Source organism: Myxine glutinosa, chromosome 8 (genome assembly GCF_964187855.1).
Source record: "Myxine glutinosa chromosome 8, kmMyxGlut1.1, whole genome shotgun sequence".
Lineage (NCBI taxonomy): Eukaryota > Metazoa > Chordata > Myxini > Myxiniformes > Myxinidae > Myxine > Myxine glutinosa.
In genome coordinates this window covers 165425899-165443103 of record NC_136268.1, presented here as the reverse complement: position 1 = coordinate 165443103, position 17205 = coordinate 165425899, and the positions used below count along the sequence as shown (strand labels likewise).

Here is a 17205-nt window from a genome sequence, read left to right as displayed (position 1 = left end):
TTGCACACTAATACAAGTGCAAAAGTGGTTTCCTGCACCAACACAAGTGCGAAAAGTGGTTTTTCAACACTAACAAGTGCGAAAAGTGGTTTTTCAACACTAACACAAGTGCAAAAAGTGGTTTTTCCACACTAATACAAGTGCAAAAGTGGTTTCCTGCACCAACACAAGTGCGAAAAGTGGTTTTTCAACACTAACACAAGTGCGAAAAGTGGTTTTTCAGCACTAACACAAGTGCGAAAAGTGGTTTTTTCCACACTAATAGAAGTGCAAAAGTGGTTTCCTGCACCAACACAAGTGCGAAAAGTGGTTTTTCAACACTAACACAATTGCGAAAAGTAGTTTTTCACACTATCACAAGTGCAAAAAGTGTTTTTTCCACACTAATACAAGTGCAAAAGTGGTTTCCTGCACCAACACAAGTGCGAAAAGTGGTTTTTCCACACTAATACAAGTGCAAAAGTGGTTTCCTGCACCAACACAAGTGCGAAAAGTGGTTTTTCAACACTAACACAATTGCGAAAAGTAGTTTTTCAACACTATCACAAGTGCAAAAAGTGTTTTTTTCACACTAATACAAGTGCAAAAGTGGTTTCCTGCACCAACACAAGTGCGAAAAGTGGTTTTTCAACACTAACACAAGTGCGAAAAGTGGTTTTTCAACACTAACACAAGTGCGAAAAGTGTTTTTTCCACACTAATACAAGTGCAAAAGTGGTTTCCTGCACCAACACAAGTGCGAAAAGTGGTTTCCTGCACCAACACAAGTGCGAAAAGTGGTTTTTCAACACTAACACAAGTGCGAAAAGTGGTTTTTCCACACTAATACAAGTGCAAACGTGGTTTCCTGCACCAACACAAGTGCGAAAAGTGGTTTTTCAACACTAACACAAGTGCGAAAAGTGGTTTTTCAACACTAACACAAGTGCGAAAAGTGTTTTTTCCACACTAATACAAGTGCAAAAGTGGTTTCCTGCACAAACACAAGTGCGAAAAGTGGTTTTTCAACACTACCACAAGTGCGAAAAGTGGTTTTTCAACACTAACACAAGTGCGAAAAGTGTTTTTTGCACACTAATACAAGTGCAAAAGTGGTTTCCTGCACCAACACAAGTGCGAAAAGTGGTTTTTCAACACTAACAAGTGCGAAAAGTGGTTTTTCAACACTAACACAAGTGCGAAAAGTGGTTTTTCCACACTAATACAAGTGCAAAAGTGGTTTCCTGCACCAACACAAGTGCGAAAAGTGGTTTTTCAACACTAACACAAGTGCGAAAAGTCGTTTTTCCACACTAATACAAGTGCAAACGTGGTTTCCTGCACCAACACAAGTGTGAAAAGTGGTTTTTCAACACTAACACAAGTGCGAAAAGTGGTTTTTCAACACTAACACAAGTGCGAAAAGTGGTTTTTCAACACTAACACAAGTGCGAAAAGTGGTTTTTCAACACTAACACAAGTGCGAAAAGTGTTTTTTCCACACTTATATAAGTGCAAAAGTGGTTTCCTGCACCAACACAAGTGCTAAAAGTGTTTTTTCCACACTAATACAAGTGCAAAAGTGGTTTCCTGCACCAACACAAGTGCAAAAAGTGGTTTTTCAACACTAACACAAGTGCGAAAAGTGGTTTTTCAACACTAACACAAGTACGAAAAGTGGTTTTTCAACACTAACACAAGTGCGAAAAGTGGTTTTTCAACACTAACACAAGTGCGAAAAGTGTTTTTTCCACACTAATACAAGTGCAAAAGTGGTTTCCTGCACCAACACAAGTGCGAAAAGTGGTTTTTTTTAACACTAACACAAGTGCGAAAAGTGGTTTTTCAGCACTAACACAAGCGCGAAAAGTGGTTTTTCCACACTAATAGAAGTGCAAAAGTGGTTTCCTGCACCAACACAAGTGCGAAAAGTGGTTTTTCCACACTAATACAAGTGCAAAAGTGGTTTCCTGCACCAACACAAGTGCGAAAAGTGGTTTTTCAACACTATCACAAGTGCAAAAAGTGTTTTTTCCACACTAATACAAGTGCAAAAGTGGTTTCCTGCACCAACACAAGTGCGAAAAGTGGTTTTTCAACGCTAACACAAGTGCGAAAAGTGGTTTTTCAACACTAACACAACTGCGAAAAGTGTTTTTCCACACTAATACAAGTGCAAAAGTGGTTTCCTGCACCAACACAAGTGCGAAAAGTGGTTTCCTGCACCAACACAAGTGCGAAAAGTGGTTTTTCAACACTAACACAAGTGCAAAAGTGGTTTCCTGCACCAACACAAGTGCGAAAAGTGGGTTTTTTCAACACTAACACAACTGCGAAAAGTGTTTTTCCACACTAATACAAGTGCAAAAGTGGTTTCCTGCACCAACACAAGTGCGAAAAGTGGTTTAATGCACCAACACAAGTGCGAAAAGTGGTTTTTCAACACTAACACTAAGTGCGAAAAGTGGTTTTTCAACACTAACACAAGTGCGAAAAGTGGTTTTTCAACACCAACACAAGTGTGAAAAGTGTTTTTCCACACTAATACAAGTGCAAAAGTGGTTTCCTGCACCAACACAAGTGCGAAAAGTGGTTTTTCAACACTAACACAAAGTGCGAAAAGTGTTTTTTCCACACTAATACAAGTGCAAAAGTGGTTCCCTGCACCAACACAAGTGCGAAAAGTGGTTTTTCAACACTACCACAAGTGCGAAAAGTGGTTTTTCAACACTAACACAGGTGCAAAAACTGTTTTTTGCACACTAATACAAGTGCAAAAGTGGGTTCCTGCACCAACACAAGTGCGAAAAGTGGTTTTTCCACACTAATACAAGTGCAAAAGTGGTTTCCTGCACCAACACAAGTGCGAAAAGTGGTTTTTCAACACTAACACAAGTGCGAAAAGTGGTTTTTCAACACTAACACAAGTGCGAAAAGTGTTTTTTCCACACTAATACAAGTGCAAAAGTGGTTTCCTGCACCAACACAAGTGCGAAAAGTGGTTTCCTGCACCAACACAAGTGCGAAAAGTGGTTTTTCAACACTAACACAAGTGCGAAAAGTGGTTTTTCAACACTAACACAAGTGCGAAAAGTGGTTTTTCAACACTAACACAAGTGCGAAAAGTGGTTTTTCAACACTAATACAAGTGTGAAAAGTGGTTTTTCAACACTAATACAAGTGCGAAAAGTGGTTTTTCAACACTAATACAAGTGCGAAAAGTGTTTTTTCCACACTAATACAAGTGCAAAAGTGGTTTCCTGCACCAACACAAGTGCGAAAAGTGGTTTCCTGCACCAACACAAGTGCGAAAAGTGGTTTTTCAACACTAACACAAGTGCGAAAAGTGGTTTTTCAACACTGACACAAGTGCGAAAAGTGGCTTTTCAACACTATCACAAGTGCAAAAGTGGTTTCCTGCATGAACACAAGTGCGAAAAGTGGTTTTTCAACACTGACACAAGTGCGAAAAGTGGTTTTTCCACACTAATACAAGTGCAAACGTGGTTTCCTGCACCAACACAAGTGCGAAAAGTGTTTTTTCCACACTAATACAAGTGCAAAAGTGGTTTGCTGCACCAACACAAGCGCGAAAAGTGGTTTTTCAACACTAACACAAGTGCGAAAAGTGGTTTTTCAACACTAACACAAGTGCGAAAAGTGGTTTTTCCACACTAATACAAGTGCAAAAGTGGTTTCCTGCACCAACACAAGTACGAAAAGTGGTTTTTCAACACTAATGCAAGTGCAAAAGTGGTTTCCTGCACCAACACAAGTGCGAAAAGTGGTTTTTCAACACTAACACAAGTGCGAAAAGTGGTTTTTCAACACTAACACAAGTGCAAAAGTGGTTTCCTGCATGAACACAAGTGCGAAAAGTGATTTTTCAACACTAACACAAGTGCGAAAAGTGGTTTTTCAACACTAACACAAGTGCGAAAAGTGGTTTTTCCACACTAATACAAGTGCAAACGTGGTTTCCTGCACCAACACAAGTGCGAAAAGTGGTTTTTCAACACTAACACAAGTGCGAAAAGTGGTTTTTCAACACTAACACAAGTGCGAAAAGTGGTTTTTCAACACTAACACAAGTGCGAAAAGTGGTTTTTCAACACTAACACAAGTGCGAAAAGTGTTTTTTCCACACTAATACAAGTGCAAAAGTGGTTTCCTGCACCAACACAAGTGCGAAAGGTGGTTTTTCAACACTAACACAAGTGCGAAAAGTGTTTTTTCCACACTAATACAAGTGCAAAAGTGGTTTCCTGCACCAACACAAGTGCGAAAAGTGGTTTTTCAACACTAACACAAGTGCGAAAAGTGGTTTTTCAACACTAACACAAGTGCGAAAAGTGGTTTTTCAACACTAACACAAGTGCGAAAAGTGGTTTTTCCACACTAATACAAGTGCAAAAGTGGTTTCCTGCACCAACACAAGTGCGAAAAGTGGTTTTTCAACACTAACACAAGTGCGAAAAGTGTTTTTTCCACACTAATACAAGTGCAAAAGTGGTTTCCTGCACTAACACAAGTGCGAAAAGTGGTTTTTCAACACTAACACAAGTGCGAAAAGTGTTTTTTCCACACTAATACAAGTGCAAAAGTGGTTTCCTGCACCAACACAAGTGCGAAAAGTGGTTTTTCAACACTAACACAAGTGCGAAAAGTGGTTTTTCAACACTAACCCAAGTGCCAAAAGGATTTTTTCCACACTAATACAAGTGCAAAAGTGGTTTCCTGCACCAACACAAGTGCGAAAAGTGGTTTTTCAACACTAACGCAAGTGCGAAAAGTGGTTTTTCAACACTAACACAAGTGCGAAAAGTGGTTTTTCAACACTAACACAAGTGCAAAAGTGGTTTCCTGCATGAACACAAGTGCGAAAAGTGGTTTTTCAACACTAACACAAGTGCAAAAAGTGGATTTTCAACACTAACACAAGTGTGAAATTGGTTTTTCAGCACTAACACAAGTGCGAAAAGTGTTTTTTTCACACTAATACAAGTGCAAAAGTGGTTTCCTGCACCAACACAAGTGCGAAAAGTGGTTTTTCAACACTAACACAAGTGCGAAAAGTGGTTTTTCAACACTATCACAAGTGCGAAAAGTGGTTTTTCAACACTAACACAAGTGCGAAAAGTGGTTTTTCAACACTAATACAAGTGCAAACGTGGTTTCCTGCACCAACACAAGTGCGAAAAGTGGTTTTTCAACACTAACACAAGTGCGAAAAGTGGTTTTTCAACACTGACAAGTGCGAAAAGTGGTTTTTCAACACTAACACAAGTGCGAAAAGTGGTTTTTCAACACTAACACAAGTGCGAAAAGTGTTTTTTCCACACTAATACAAGTGCAAAAGTGGTTTCCTGCACAAACACAAGTGCGAAAAGTGGTTTTTCAACACTAACACAAGTGCGAAAAGTGTTTTTTCCACACTAATACAAGTGCAAAAGTGGTTTCCTGCACCAACACAAGTGCGAAAAGTGGTTTCCTGCACCAACACAAGTGCGAAAAGTGGTTTTTCAACACTAACACAAGTGCAAAAGTGGTTTTTCAACACTAACACAAGTGCGAAAAGTGGTTTTTCAACACTAACACAAGTGCGAAAAGTGGTTTTTCAACACTAACACAAGTGCGAAAAGTGTTTTTTCCACACTAATACAAGTGCAAAAGTGGTTTCCTGCACCAACACAAGTGTGAAAAGTGGTTTTTCAACACTAACACAAGTGCGAAAAGTGTTTTTTCCACACTAATACAAGTGCAAAAGTGGTTTCCTGCACCAACACATGTGCGAAAAGTGGTTTTTCAACACTAACACAAGTGCGAAAAGTGGTTTTTCAACACTAACACAAGTGCGAAAAGTGGTTTTTCCACACTAACACAAGTGCAAAAGTGGTTTCCTGCAGCAACACAAGTGCGAAAAGTGGTTTTTCAACACTAATACAAGTGCGAAAAGTGGTTTTTCAACACTAACACAAGTGCAAAAGTGGTTTCCTGCACCAACACAAGTGCGAAAAGTGGTTTTTCAACACTAACACAAGTGCGAAAAGTGGTTTTTCAACACTATCACAAGCGCGAAAAGTGGTTTTTCAACACTAACACAAGTGCGAAAAGTGGTTTTTCCACACTAATACAAGTGCAAACGTGGTTTCCTGCACCAACACAAGTGCGAAAAGTGGTTTTTCAACACTAACACAAGTGCGAAAAGTGGTTTTTCAACACTGACAAGTGCGAAAAGTGGTTTTTCAACACTAACACAAGTGCGAAAAGTGGTTTTTCAACACTAACACAAGTGCGAAAAGTGGTTTTTCAACACTAACACAAGTGCGAAAAGTGTTTTTTCCACACTAATACAAGTGCAAAAGTGGTTTCCTGCACAAACACAAGTGCGAAAAGTGGTTTTTCAACACTAACACAAGTGCGAAAAGTGTTTTTTCCACACTAATACAAGTGCAAAAGTGGTTTCCTGCACCAACACAAGTGCGAAAAGTGGTTTCCTGCACCAACACAAGTGCGAAAAGTGGTTTTTCAACACTAACACAAGTGCAAAAGTGGTTTTTCAACACTAACACAAGTGCGAAAAGTGGTTTTTCAACACTAACACAAGTGCGAAAAGTGGTTTTTCAACACTAACACAAGTGCGAAAAGTGTTTTTTCCACACTAATACAAGTGCAAAAGTGGTTTCCTGCACCAACACAAGTGTGAAAAGTGGTTTTTCAACACTAACACAAGTGCGAAAAGTGTTTTTTCCACACTAATACAAGTGCAAAAGTGGTTTCCTGCACCAACACATGTGCGAAAAGTGGTTTTTCAACACTAACACAAGTGCGAAAAGTGGTTTTTCAACACTAACACAAGTGCGAAAAGTGGTTTTTCCACACTAATACAAGTGCAAAAGTGGTTTCCTGCACCAACACAAGTGCGAAAAGTGGTTTTTCAACACTAATACAAGTGCGAAAAGTGGTTTTTCAACACTAACACAAGTGCGAAAAGTGTTTTTTCCACACTAATACAAGTGCAAAAGTGGTTTCCTGCACTAACACAAGTGCGAAAAGTGGTTTTTCAACACTAACACAAGTGCGAAAAGTGGTTTTTCAACACTAACACAAGTGCGAAAAGTGTTTTTTCCACACTAATACAAGTGCAAAAGTGGTTTCCTGCACCAACACAAGTGCGAAAAGTGGTTTTTCAACACTAACACAAGTGCGAAAAGTGGTTTTTCAACACTAACCCAAGTGCGAAAAGCGTTTTTTCCACACTAATACAAGTGCAAAAGTGGTTTCCTGCACCAACACGTGTGAAAAGTGGTTTTTCAACACTAACACAAGTGCGAAAAGTGGTTTTTCAACACTATCACAAGTGCAAAAAGTGTTTTTTCAACACTAACACAAGTGCGAAAAGTGGTTTTTCAACACTAACACAAGTGCGAAACGTGTTTTTTCCACACTAATACAAGTGCAAAAGTGTTTTTTCCACACTAATACAAGTGCAAAAGTGGTTTCCTGCACCAACACAAGTGCGAAAAGTGGTTTTTCAACACTAACACAAGTGCGAAAAGTGGTTTTTCAACACTAACCCAAGTGCGAAAAGCGTTTTTTCCACACTAATACAAGTGCAAAAGTGGTTTCCTGCACCAACACGTGTGAAAAGTGGTTTTTCAACACCAACACAAGTGCGAAAAGTGGTTTTTCAACACTAACCCAAGTGCGAAAAGCGTTTTTTCCACACTAACACAAGTGCGAAAAGTGGTTTTTCAACACTAACACAAGTGCAAAAGTGGTTTCCTGCATGAACACAAGTGCGAAAAGTGGTTTTTCAACACTAACACAAGTGCAAAAAGTGGATTTTCAACACTAACACAAGTGTGAAATTGGTTTTTCAGCACTAACACAAGTGCGAAAAGTGTTTTTACCACACTAATACAAGTGCAAAAGTGGTATCCTGCACCAACACAAGTGCGAAAAGTGGTTTTTCAACACTAACACAAGTGCGAAAAGTGGTTTTTCAACACTAACACAAGTGCGAAAAGTGTTTTTTCCACACTAATACAAGTGCAAAAGTGGTTTCCTGCAACAACACAAGTCTTCAAGTTTTCCATCAGCTTCTCTATTGCACACCAGAACTTGTCCTTCTCTTCATCGCTCCGACCAACCTGCGGAGCATATCCCGAGATGACGTTCAACAAGAGCTTTCCAATCATCATTTTCACCATCATCAACCTATCACTCACTCTCGTCACACTCACCACACTGTCTACAAACTCCTCAGAAAACAGGACACCAACACCATTCACGCCTTCTGGGCACCCTTGCCACACAAACGTGTATTTCTGTCCCTGCCGACACTTCACCATTCTCACAAAATAAAACAAACAAAACTAAAGATGAGAACTTAATATTAATGTTATTACAAAACAATATAAAATAATGTCGCGCGAACCCTTCGGTTAATACTAGGGCTCGCGGATGACCCAAACGGCTTTAATGGAGGCGATGACCAAATACGGATTTGACGACAAGAGCATGGGCGGTGAAGTGAAGAAGATGATGCAGAAACGCTTACCTATAGCGATCCAACTGCAGCTCCGATCCTGCAGGGGATTAACTCAAACGAACACAAGATTTGAAGGGAAAATAAAATAATACAAGGGTTTATTTTAAATAAAGGTCGGGACAGGGAAACACGATGATAAATAAAGGTCCTAAATCGGGATCCCGCACACCTCACTTCAGAAAGGAGACAAAGGAAAATGAATTAATAAAATTTATCGTCGTGTACTTGTGAAATGTGGGGTGCGGCCTTATCTGTCTGTAGTCTGTGTGTCCGTCGTCCAACGCGGCTCCCTCAGTCCACCTCGCTCGCGCGCTCAGCCAGGCCCCAAGCGACCCACTCCGCTCCAATCTCCTAGTCGACCGCACACAAGGTCCCGCCCGCTCACAGCACCAACACTTGCTCCCAGCAACAACACTTGCTCCCAGCACGAAAAGCACCGCGAAGGGCCGAGCACCGCTCCAAGCTCAGAGAGGGAAATGGAAGCAAGAGAGAAAATGTTGTCGCAGAGGCAAAGGCAAAAAGGCCTCTGTCCAGCGCAGAGGCAAAAAGAAGGGCGAATGACGATCTCCAACTCGAAGGGGGTCCAGCGCGAAGAGAGCTAAAATGTCGTCCGGCGAGCCCTTTTGTCACCTTGCGTGTGACGTCAATTCTTGCTCTGCCCCAACCAGCGCCTTATCTCTTGACCTCTCGAAGGTTCTATTGCGCTGGTGCAATGTCATTGGCCAAGTGCTTCCTGTCCTGTGGTGTTGCTTGCCCCTCTCCCTGGCCAATCAACAGTCCTCCGAGGCATAGCTATAGCTTGCCACGAGGCTCGTGCTAGACCAGCTGGTGGTGTGGCTGGATGCGACCCATGCGGCGGTGCCCCGATCTGGCTTCCTGCCTGCTTTCTTCCAGTCAGTCATTGTAAGGGGAGGGAATTATTTAATGTGTGCACTAAGGACCTATCTAAGTGTTTATATGAGAATGCGTTGCCATAAGGGACAAAGGTTTGGCGACAGGGGGGAAACGACGAACGAGGGAACTTTATCGATAATCCTTGCACTATTTAGCAAGCCTCCCCCCCCTCCCCCCCCCCCCCCTCGCAGCGGAGACACCAACACAGCTTATACCGACAAACCGGGCTAAACATATAACTTATTACAGGTAGATTCTCTATCACGACAGTCAGACACCTACCTATACACATCTATCTGGCTCTTGATATTCCTCTAAAATTCACAACACACACAGCCCCCCCCCCCCCCCCCCCCAGAACCATAGCTCCTGCTAGGTTCTTCACCGCAGGCGCCACCATTCCAGTCTTAACACTTACTGTCTCACACTTAATTAACCTATGAAATAAATCAGGAGGGCTGTGGGAAGTAAGCCGGAGCTTCCTACCTGTTCTCCTTAACATGCTAATCCCCTTAACAATCATGCAAATATGTGCAATCATTTTGATTCGTCGTTCCTCTGGTGGGAGGAAACAAACGACATTCAAACCTATCTTAACCACAAACCTTAACCTTAACCAAAAATTCAAAATTCTAATAAACATTTGAACAACCCCAGTCTACAGACCGCATCCCCTGGTGGATGCTCCAAGATGCAACCTTACCTGTGGGGCCATCCCAATGCACCCCTAAATTTCCACGGGCCCTGTCCAGGTGTTACAGGTGAGTGACATGGCTCGGTGGATTTCGCCCTCATTCATTCAACACAACCCCTTAACCACGCATACACATTCCATAAATCATTACAACACTTAAATCAATAGAGCACATATTTTACCCCCCCCCCCCCCCCCTGCAGGACCATGGCATAGATGTCATACGTGTGTGCGTTCATTTCTACTAGGCAGCGGGGAGGTACCGCACAAGTAAGATGGTGGGGGCGCTTCAGGCTGTGGTGCCCACAGTCCCCAAAACAAGTCAATTGACTCAAGTTCATTGCCCCTCCCCCCTTGGCCCCGTGACAGCCAAACAGCCCTTTCCACCGTTACCCCGCCAGCGAGGGTCTCCACACACCAGGCCCCGTGGCCTCCTGCTTCAGCACAGCTATGCGGGTCACCGGGAGTCTCCCTTACCCCAAGGCACCCAAACAGACCCTGCACCGACGAGCTCCAATTTCCAGATACCACTGGCTGCCAGGGGTAATTGCCGCAGAGGAGGGGCGCAGGCATCGCTCCTCAGAGCTTGATCTGTACCTGCGGACACACACACACCTTCCCCACCCACACAATCCCAAAACACATTTCTTCCCCCGCTGCCATTCAATTCTCAACACATTTCCAGAGATGGTACAAAATATTTGCCATGGCCTGCCAGTGTGAAATCCACGTTCACATTTATCAATGCATCTCAAAACACAATAATCACTGTCGTGAAAATGTATCAAAGTTGAACCCAGGTGTGATGCTCACTTAAACCACTGAGAGGCGTCTATAAGACCTCGGACGTCCGCGACTCCGGGCCACTCCTGCGACATTTACTCTATGACATGTAGACTCGGATGGTACGTACATGCAGATATTCGAGGCATGCTTGCATTGACTAATATTATCGATCCTTTCTAAAAGATGCCAAGATCCTGATATATATTGCATGATTGTATTCTACAGGATGATGCCAGAGATCTGATTGTTATTAAACCTACCTATGGGACAAAGTTGTGGACTTGATTGATTTCTACAACAATCACCAATCATCCATTTTCTCCACTCTCAAGACCACATGAAAACACATCACCACAGCACATAAACAAACGCCACCCACAAGACCATGTGGCACACATTCCATCCCCCCTCACCGACCATGTCATCACTCTCACCCGCCCCCAACTCCAAATTACATGTCCCCAATTTAACTAAGCAAGTCCTGAAGCCTGGGACAGTAACCATCAAGGCCTTACCTCTACCTTGATGTGCAGGTAATTTCCGGTTGGTCAGGTCAAAAGTGCCATCCACCCGACAAAATCCCAAAATTTATCATTGGGCCTACCAGATTTTTACCAAATTTCACTTTTCTCCCCACTATACTAGCAGGTATGTGGATCTGCATCCAACGGTGAACTGTTCTAAACAACTACGTGTGCCTACGACAGCTCCGCACCTCTACCGTGCAAGGGTCATCGGGACAAGGTGAGCAGTCAAAACGCTAACATGGTCCATGAGTGTCCATAAGGGTGCGACCCACCATCCATCCTTCGGCCCCCCTGCGAGGAACACGGCTGCACCAGCCCCAGCTGGCCAATGTGGTGAGCACCTGCTGCCAACAAACACTACCGCATGCACAACCTCAGCCCTGGGGGAGACGGTCGCAGTGTGTGGCATTCCCCTCACGTCACCTACGCCACCCTCATCCCCCAGTCCACAGAACTGCAGCCCCCAGTGCCCACCCACACTTGACCACACCAAGGTCCAGTCAACAGCGATGCTCCACCAGGAGACCCACCCAGAAGACATGGTCCACACCCCTCGGACACCCATAGCACCACGTTGACTCGCAACTACACAACTCCATCCCCATAACCCCGCGTCCCAAATATCGGCACAGTCTCCCCCGCAACCAGTTGAAAGCTGTGTCCTGCTCCCCTGTCAATTTTATCACAGCCCCCAACACTTTGGTCTAAACACACCTAGATCAATAATGATGCGACTGCTGTCAGTGACCACCAGGACATTTCAAAATTCACCCTTAAATTTGCATCTAACCCTCAGATTACCCGTGCCAAACATTTATTCACATTTTCCTGACCTCACCAAAGAAAGATGCTTTGCCATACACATGCCAGCCGAGCATGGCCCATATGCTCGGCACGTTACACATTCCCAATTCAACAATCGCATGGCTCTCTTCCCAAACCGAGAGTCCTCAAATCATAACAGAACATCTGTGGAAGGTCACTCTCACACCATCACGTTCCACAGATGCTCCAATGGTTGTCCGGTGGGCTATCTCATTCCTGTCCATGCGGTTCGACCCGCGTCCATAGACCGGAACAGCATGGCAGGTCACCACATGCTGGCTGTCCCAGAGTCTCAGGGAGAGGGTGTCAGGCCGCATGCCCGGGCAGTCACGACATCGGGCCCAAGTTGGCCATCCGCGATGCCACTACCAAAGCGTGACCCACAGCACATCCCCCTAGTGGTCCTCAATATATGCCATCCCAGGCTTGAGAAACCACCTCGGATCCCCCAGAGGTCTTCACCCCCACCAGGGTCCTGTGACCCTGCCGGCCCGAGTCACACGCTCGGGCGGCTCCCCGATGGACAAGGGACGCCACACTCCAACAGACCCCCCGTGGAGCCCAGGCCGTACCACGACGCCCATGGCTGGACCCCACGTCCAAATCTCGCCAGCACAGCCCCCCAGCTGGCTGGCATAACAAAATTTCCAAAGGGGGAACTTTTGCCCAAGGCCATCACCATTGACCTCTCCTGGTCCATATTCCACAGCCCGGGGACCAACTCTCCTCATGGCTGCTCCACATCAAATTCCCATTTTAATTTTATTTTAAATTTCCTTTTAACAATTTGCATTTCCCGTCCCAAACCGCAGCTGCAGGTAACAACCCCCTCAGGTTGTTCTGACCCTCCCTGCAGCTGTTCCAAATTCCCTACGGGGACCAAATCTCTCGAGGCTCTATCTCCCGATCCTCCAATGTCCAAATCCAGCCCGGAGCCAACACACTCCCCCAACTGGTTATCCAATTTCGGAGCCTCCGTTACCAAATTGTTGTGCACGGTGAGGGTCCCCTCGGTCACTTCAACCACCTCCTCGGACCGGCTCACCTCATCACCCAAGCTCCTTTGGGCCTGGTCAAACTCTACTGCTATGGGACTGTCCCAGGTCCCCAGCCGCTGTGTCAAATCATGTACATCATCATTACAAATCATTTCTGGCCCTGACAGGCCTTCTCCAATAAATACCTGGTCCAGTTCCACCACATGGACCCCCAATACCTCTACCCCCCTCTTGCTCTGCACCACTGCACCTGTGCAGCAAGGATTCCAATCCATCCCCCGGTTGGGGTGTTGTGGCATCCACCCGGTCCCGATCAACCTCCAGGCCATGATGTGGGAAACATTCCCCATTACAATTTTCACATTCCCCATTCACCTCTAAATTTCCTTCCGTAACTTCCCCAATAACCTCCACCCATGCAGTCTCCCGTTTTAATTCGATTGCCATTCCCCGTGCAATTCCCCAATTTGAATTCCCCTCGTGCCGATTCGAATTCTGCCACCCCTGGCTTCTCCTAGGCCCCATTGGCACCATTCTTTAGTTCTTCCTTCGATTCATTCGTCCCTTCATTCAATTGTTCAATCTGGGCATCCAGTTTGCTATTCATTCGCTTCATCCGCTCAATCTGAGCATCCATTCCATGATTCAATCCCCCTATCTGCTCACTCTGAGCATTCATTTTATGATTCAATCCCCTTATATCGTTACTCATTCCTTTCATAAATTGCATTAAGGCCTGGTTGTCTATGGGGGCCGTCCCTACGGCGGGGAGAGCTCCATCGCTATGCTCCACCCCATCTACCTCCAACTCACCCCCAATGCTCCCCGCATCTTCCATTCCTTCTTCCATACCGCTTACCTCCTCCCCGGTCGAGAGAAGGTCGCTACACCGCACGTCTTTTACCTCAGAAATCGATCTAAATTTAATGACGCACCTTTCGCGTCGTGCCAGCCCAATCGACCATACAAAATTTTCGCCTCGGACTACGAAAGTTTTGCGTCCGAAAGCCGGGCGCGATGTACGCCCGACCGTGTCGATCTCTCCCCGCGAACAAAAAAAATTGTCCGACAGGCCCAGATCCCTACTTCCTGACACCAGTTGTCGCGCGATCCCTTCGGTTAATAACAGGGCTCGCTGATGAACCAAACGGCTTTAATTGAGGCTACGACCAAATACGGATTTGACTATAAGAGCACGGGATGGAATAGTGAGGAAGAAGAGGCGGAAGCGCTTACCTATAGCGATCCGACTGCAGCTCCGATCCTGCAGGGGATTAACTCAAACGAACACAAGATTTGAAGGGAAAAGAAAATAATACAAGGGTTTATTTTAAATAAAGGTCTGGACAGGGAAACTCGATGATAAATAAAGGTCCTAAATCGGGATCCCGCACACCTCACTTCAGAAAGGAGACAAAGGAAAATGAATTAATAAAATCAATCGTCGTGTACTTGTGAAATGTGGGGTGCGGCCTTATCTGTCTGTAGTCTGTGTGTCCGTCGTCCAACGCGGCCCCCTCAGTCCGCCTCGCTCGCGTGCTCAGCCAGGCCCCGAGCAACCCGCTCCGCTCCAATCTCCTAGTCGACTGCACACGAGGTTCCGCCCGCTCACAGCACCAACACTCGCTCCCAGCACCAACACTCGCTCCCAGCACCAAAAGCACCACGAAGGGCCGAGCACCACTCCAAGCTCAGAGAGGGAAATGGAAGAGACCAAGAGAGAAAATGTCGTCCAGCGCAGAGGCAAAAAGAAGGGCGAATGACGATCTCCAACTCGAAGGGGGTCCAGCGCGAAGAGAGATAAAATGTCGTCCGGCGAGCCCTTTTGTCACCTTGCGTGTGACGTCAATTCTTGCTCTGCCCCAACCAGTGCCTCGTCTCTCGACCTCTCGAAGGTTCTGTTGCGCTGGTGCCCTGTCATTGGCCAAGTGATTCCCGTCCTGTGGTGATGCTCGCCCCTCCCCCTGGCCAATCAACAGTCCTCCTGGGCGTGGCTATAGCCTGCCACGAGGCTCGTGCTAGACCAGCTGGTGGTGTGGCTGGCTGCGACCCATGCGGCGGTGCCCCGATCTGGCTTCCTGTCTGTTTTCTTCCAGTCAGTCATTGTAAGGGGAGGGAATTATTTTATGTGTGCACTAAGGACCTATCTAAGTGTTTATATGAGAATGCGTTGCCATAAGGGACAAAGGTTTGGCGACAGGGGGGAAACGACGAACGAGGGAACTTTATCCATAATCCCTGCACTATTTAGCAAGCCTCCCCCCCCACCCCCTCACGGCGGGGACACCAATACAGCTTATATGACACACCGGGCTAAACATATAACTTATTACAGGTAGATTCCCTATCACGACAGTCAGACACCTACCTATACAGATCTATCTGGCTCTAGATATTCCTCTACCCAAATTCATAACAATAATATCCCATCTCCTCAAGTGGTATTTCCTCCTTGAACAAATGCCGTGTTATTAGTGTGTATAAATAGCTTATCGTGGCGTTTTTGTGGGAACAACCGTAACAGAAGTAAAAATATTATAAAACACAAATATTTGATTACCTTTTGAAACAGTCGCTAATGCTGTTTAACATGAAACTGAAATGGAGGAAGCTCGGGTTGTGCTCATTTACCAAGCAGCTAGCTAGCGTTTGCCAAGCCAGCCGTTCCTAAAGGGTTTTGAATGGAGTTCTCGCTCGAAAGCTGAAACCACTTGGGGAGCACTCTACAAGAAACTTGGTAAATTAACAAACCCCCAATGTTCTTGAGACCCGACCATAGATCTACTCTAATCTATATATCCCAGAGAGGAAATTACCCTTCCTGCCGCTCCCGTAGGGAACGGGTTTACTCATCCAATTTAAATTCAGGTTGCAACACAACAAAATGTGAAAAAAGTCAAGGGGTATGAATACTTTCTGAAATAACTTTATATGCAGTGTTCATTTTTTAAAATGAAAGCACAAAATCAACAGTTTACCATATTGTTTTTGAAATATGAACATAATGTAAGCATGGTTCCATTTCAAAACTAAAGTGATGTAAAACCATTATGGATGACATGTAAACCATCGAATGTATAGAGGATGAAAATATTATTTAACATGAAAAATAATGCACTGTGTTGTACATTAATTAAGTAAATGTTTATGAACAAGATCAATCAAGATTCATACCTGCCTGTAGGTGCTGATAATAATTTCACGAAGGTGATAGTGCATTGGGGTCATGGTCTCGCTAACAGCATCCAGTGCCTTATCAACCTCTCGCTTCCTGGCCTGGCCAGCAGGCAGCACCCTCACCACAGACTGCACCACCTGTTCTTAATGGTAGATAAAGAGTTAACATTCAGGAAGAGCACAACACAAACTAGAACGCCACTCAGTAGAGCGCATACTCCCGCCGTGGGTTTAGTTGGAATAATACGTTTTGTTTAACATCCCCTCTCCCCAAAACAATAAATAAAAAGAAAGTAAGCCCTAACTGTCAGATAATTTATTTTGATATATCTCGGAATTAGAGGAGAAAAACATCATTTAAGAATAAGAATAAAAGCTTTAATGCAGTAAAACTGAAAAAATCTTTCCCAAAAAAATTTCCCCAATAAATTCCTGGATCCGGAATAATATCCTGAGCTTCATCAAAAACTAATCAATTCTTCCTTATCCCAAGGGCAATCATCCCACCAACTTTCATCCAAATCCGTTCATAACTTTTCCAGATATCTTGTTCACAAACACACACGGATGGACACGATCGAATGCGTTACTCCCTGGCGGGAGTAATAAACCTGGAAATCGCAGAGCCAGAACCAGATTTATTTATTTGGTCTGGGAAGCCCATGTGAGGTTTCTTCTTCTTCAGCCTCTCAACGCTGGGTGAATATGCGATCTTTTAAAAAAAAAGTTGGAATTTTGCCAAATCTGTTTTATTCGTTTGTTAATATACCT

At 44.6% G+C, this 17205-nt stretch overlaps 1 protein-coding gene across 1 annotated transcript in view; it reads right to left on the bottom strand.

Annotated features, from left to right (window-relative positions):
• Positions 1–16425: 16425 nt before the first annotated feature.
• Positions 16426–17205, bottom strand: part of PALD1 (phosphatase domain containing paladin 1) — a 271064-nt gene continuing 270284 nt past the window's right edge. Inside the window, exon 19 of the mRNA XM_078783909.1 lies at positions 16426–16572. Within this exon, the coding sequence (XP_078640035.1) occupies positions 16426–16572 (147 nt within the window). The remainder of the gene's footprint in view (positions 16573–17205) is intronic.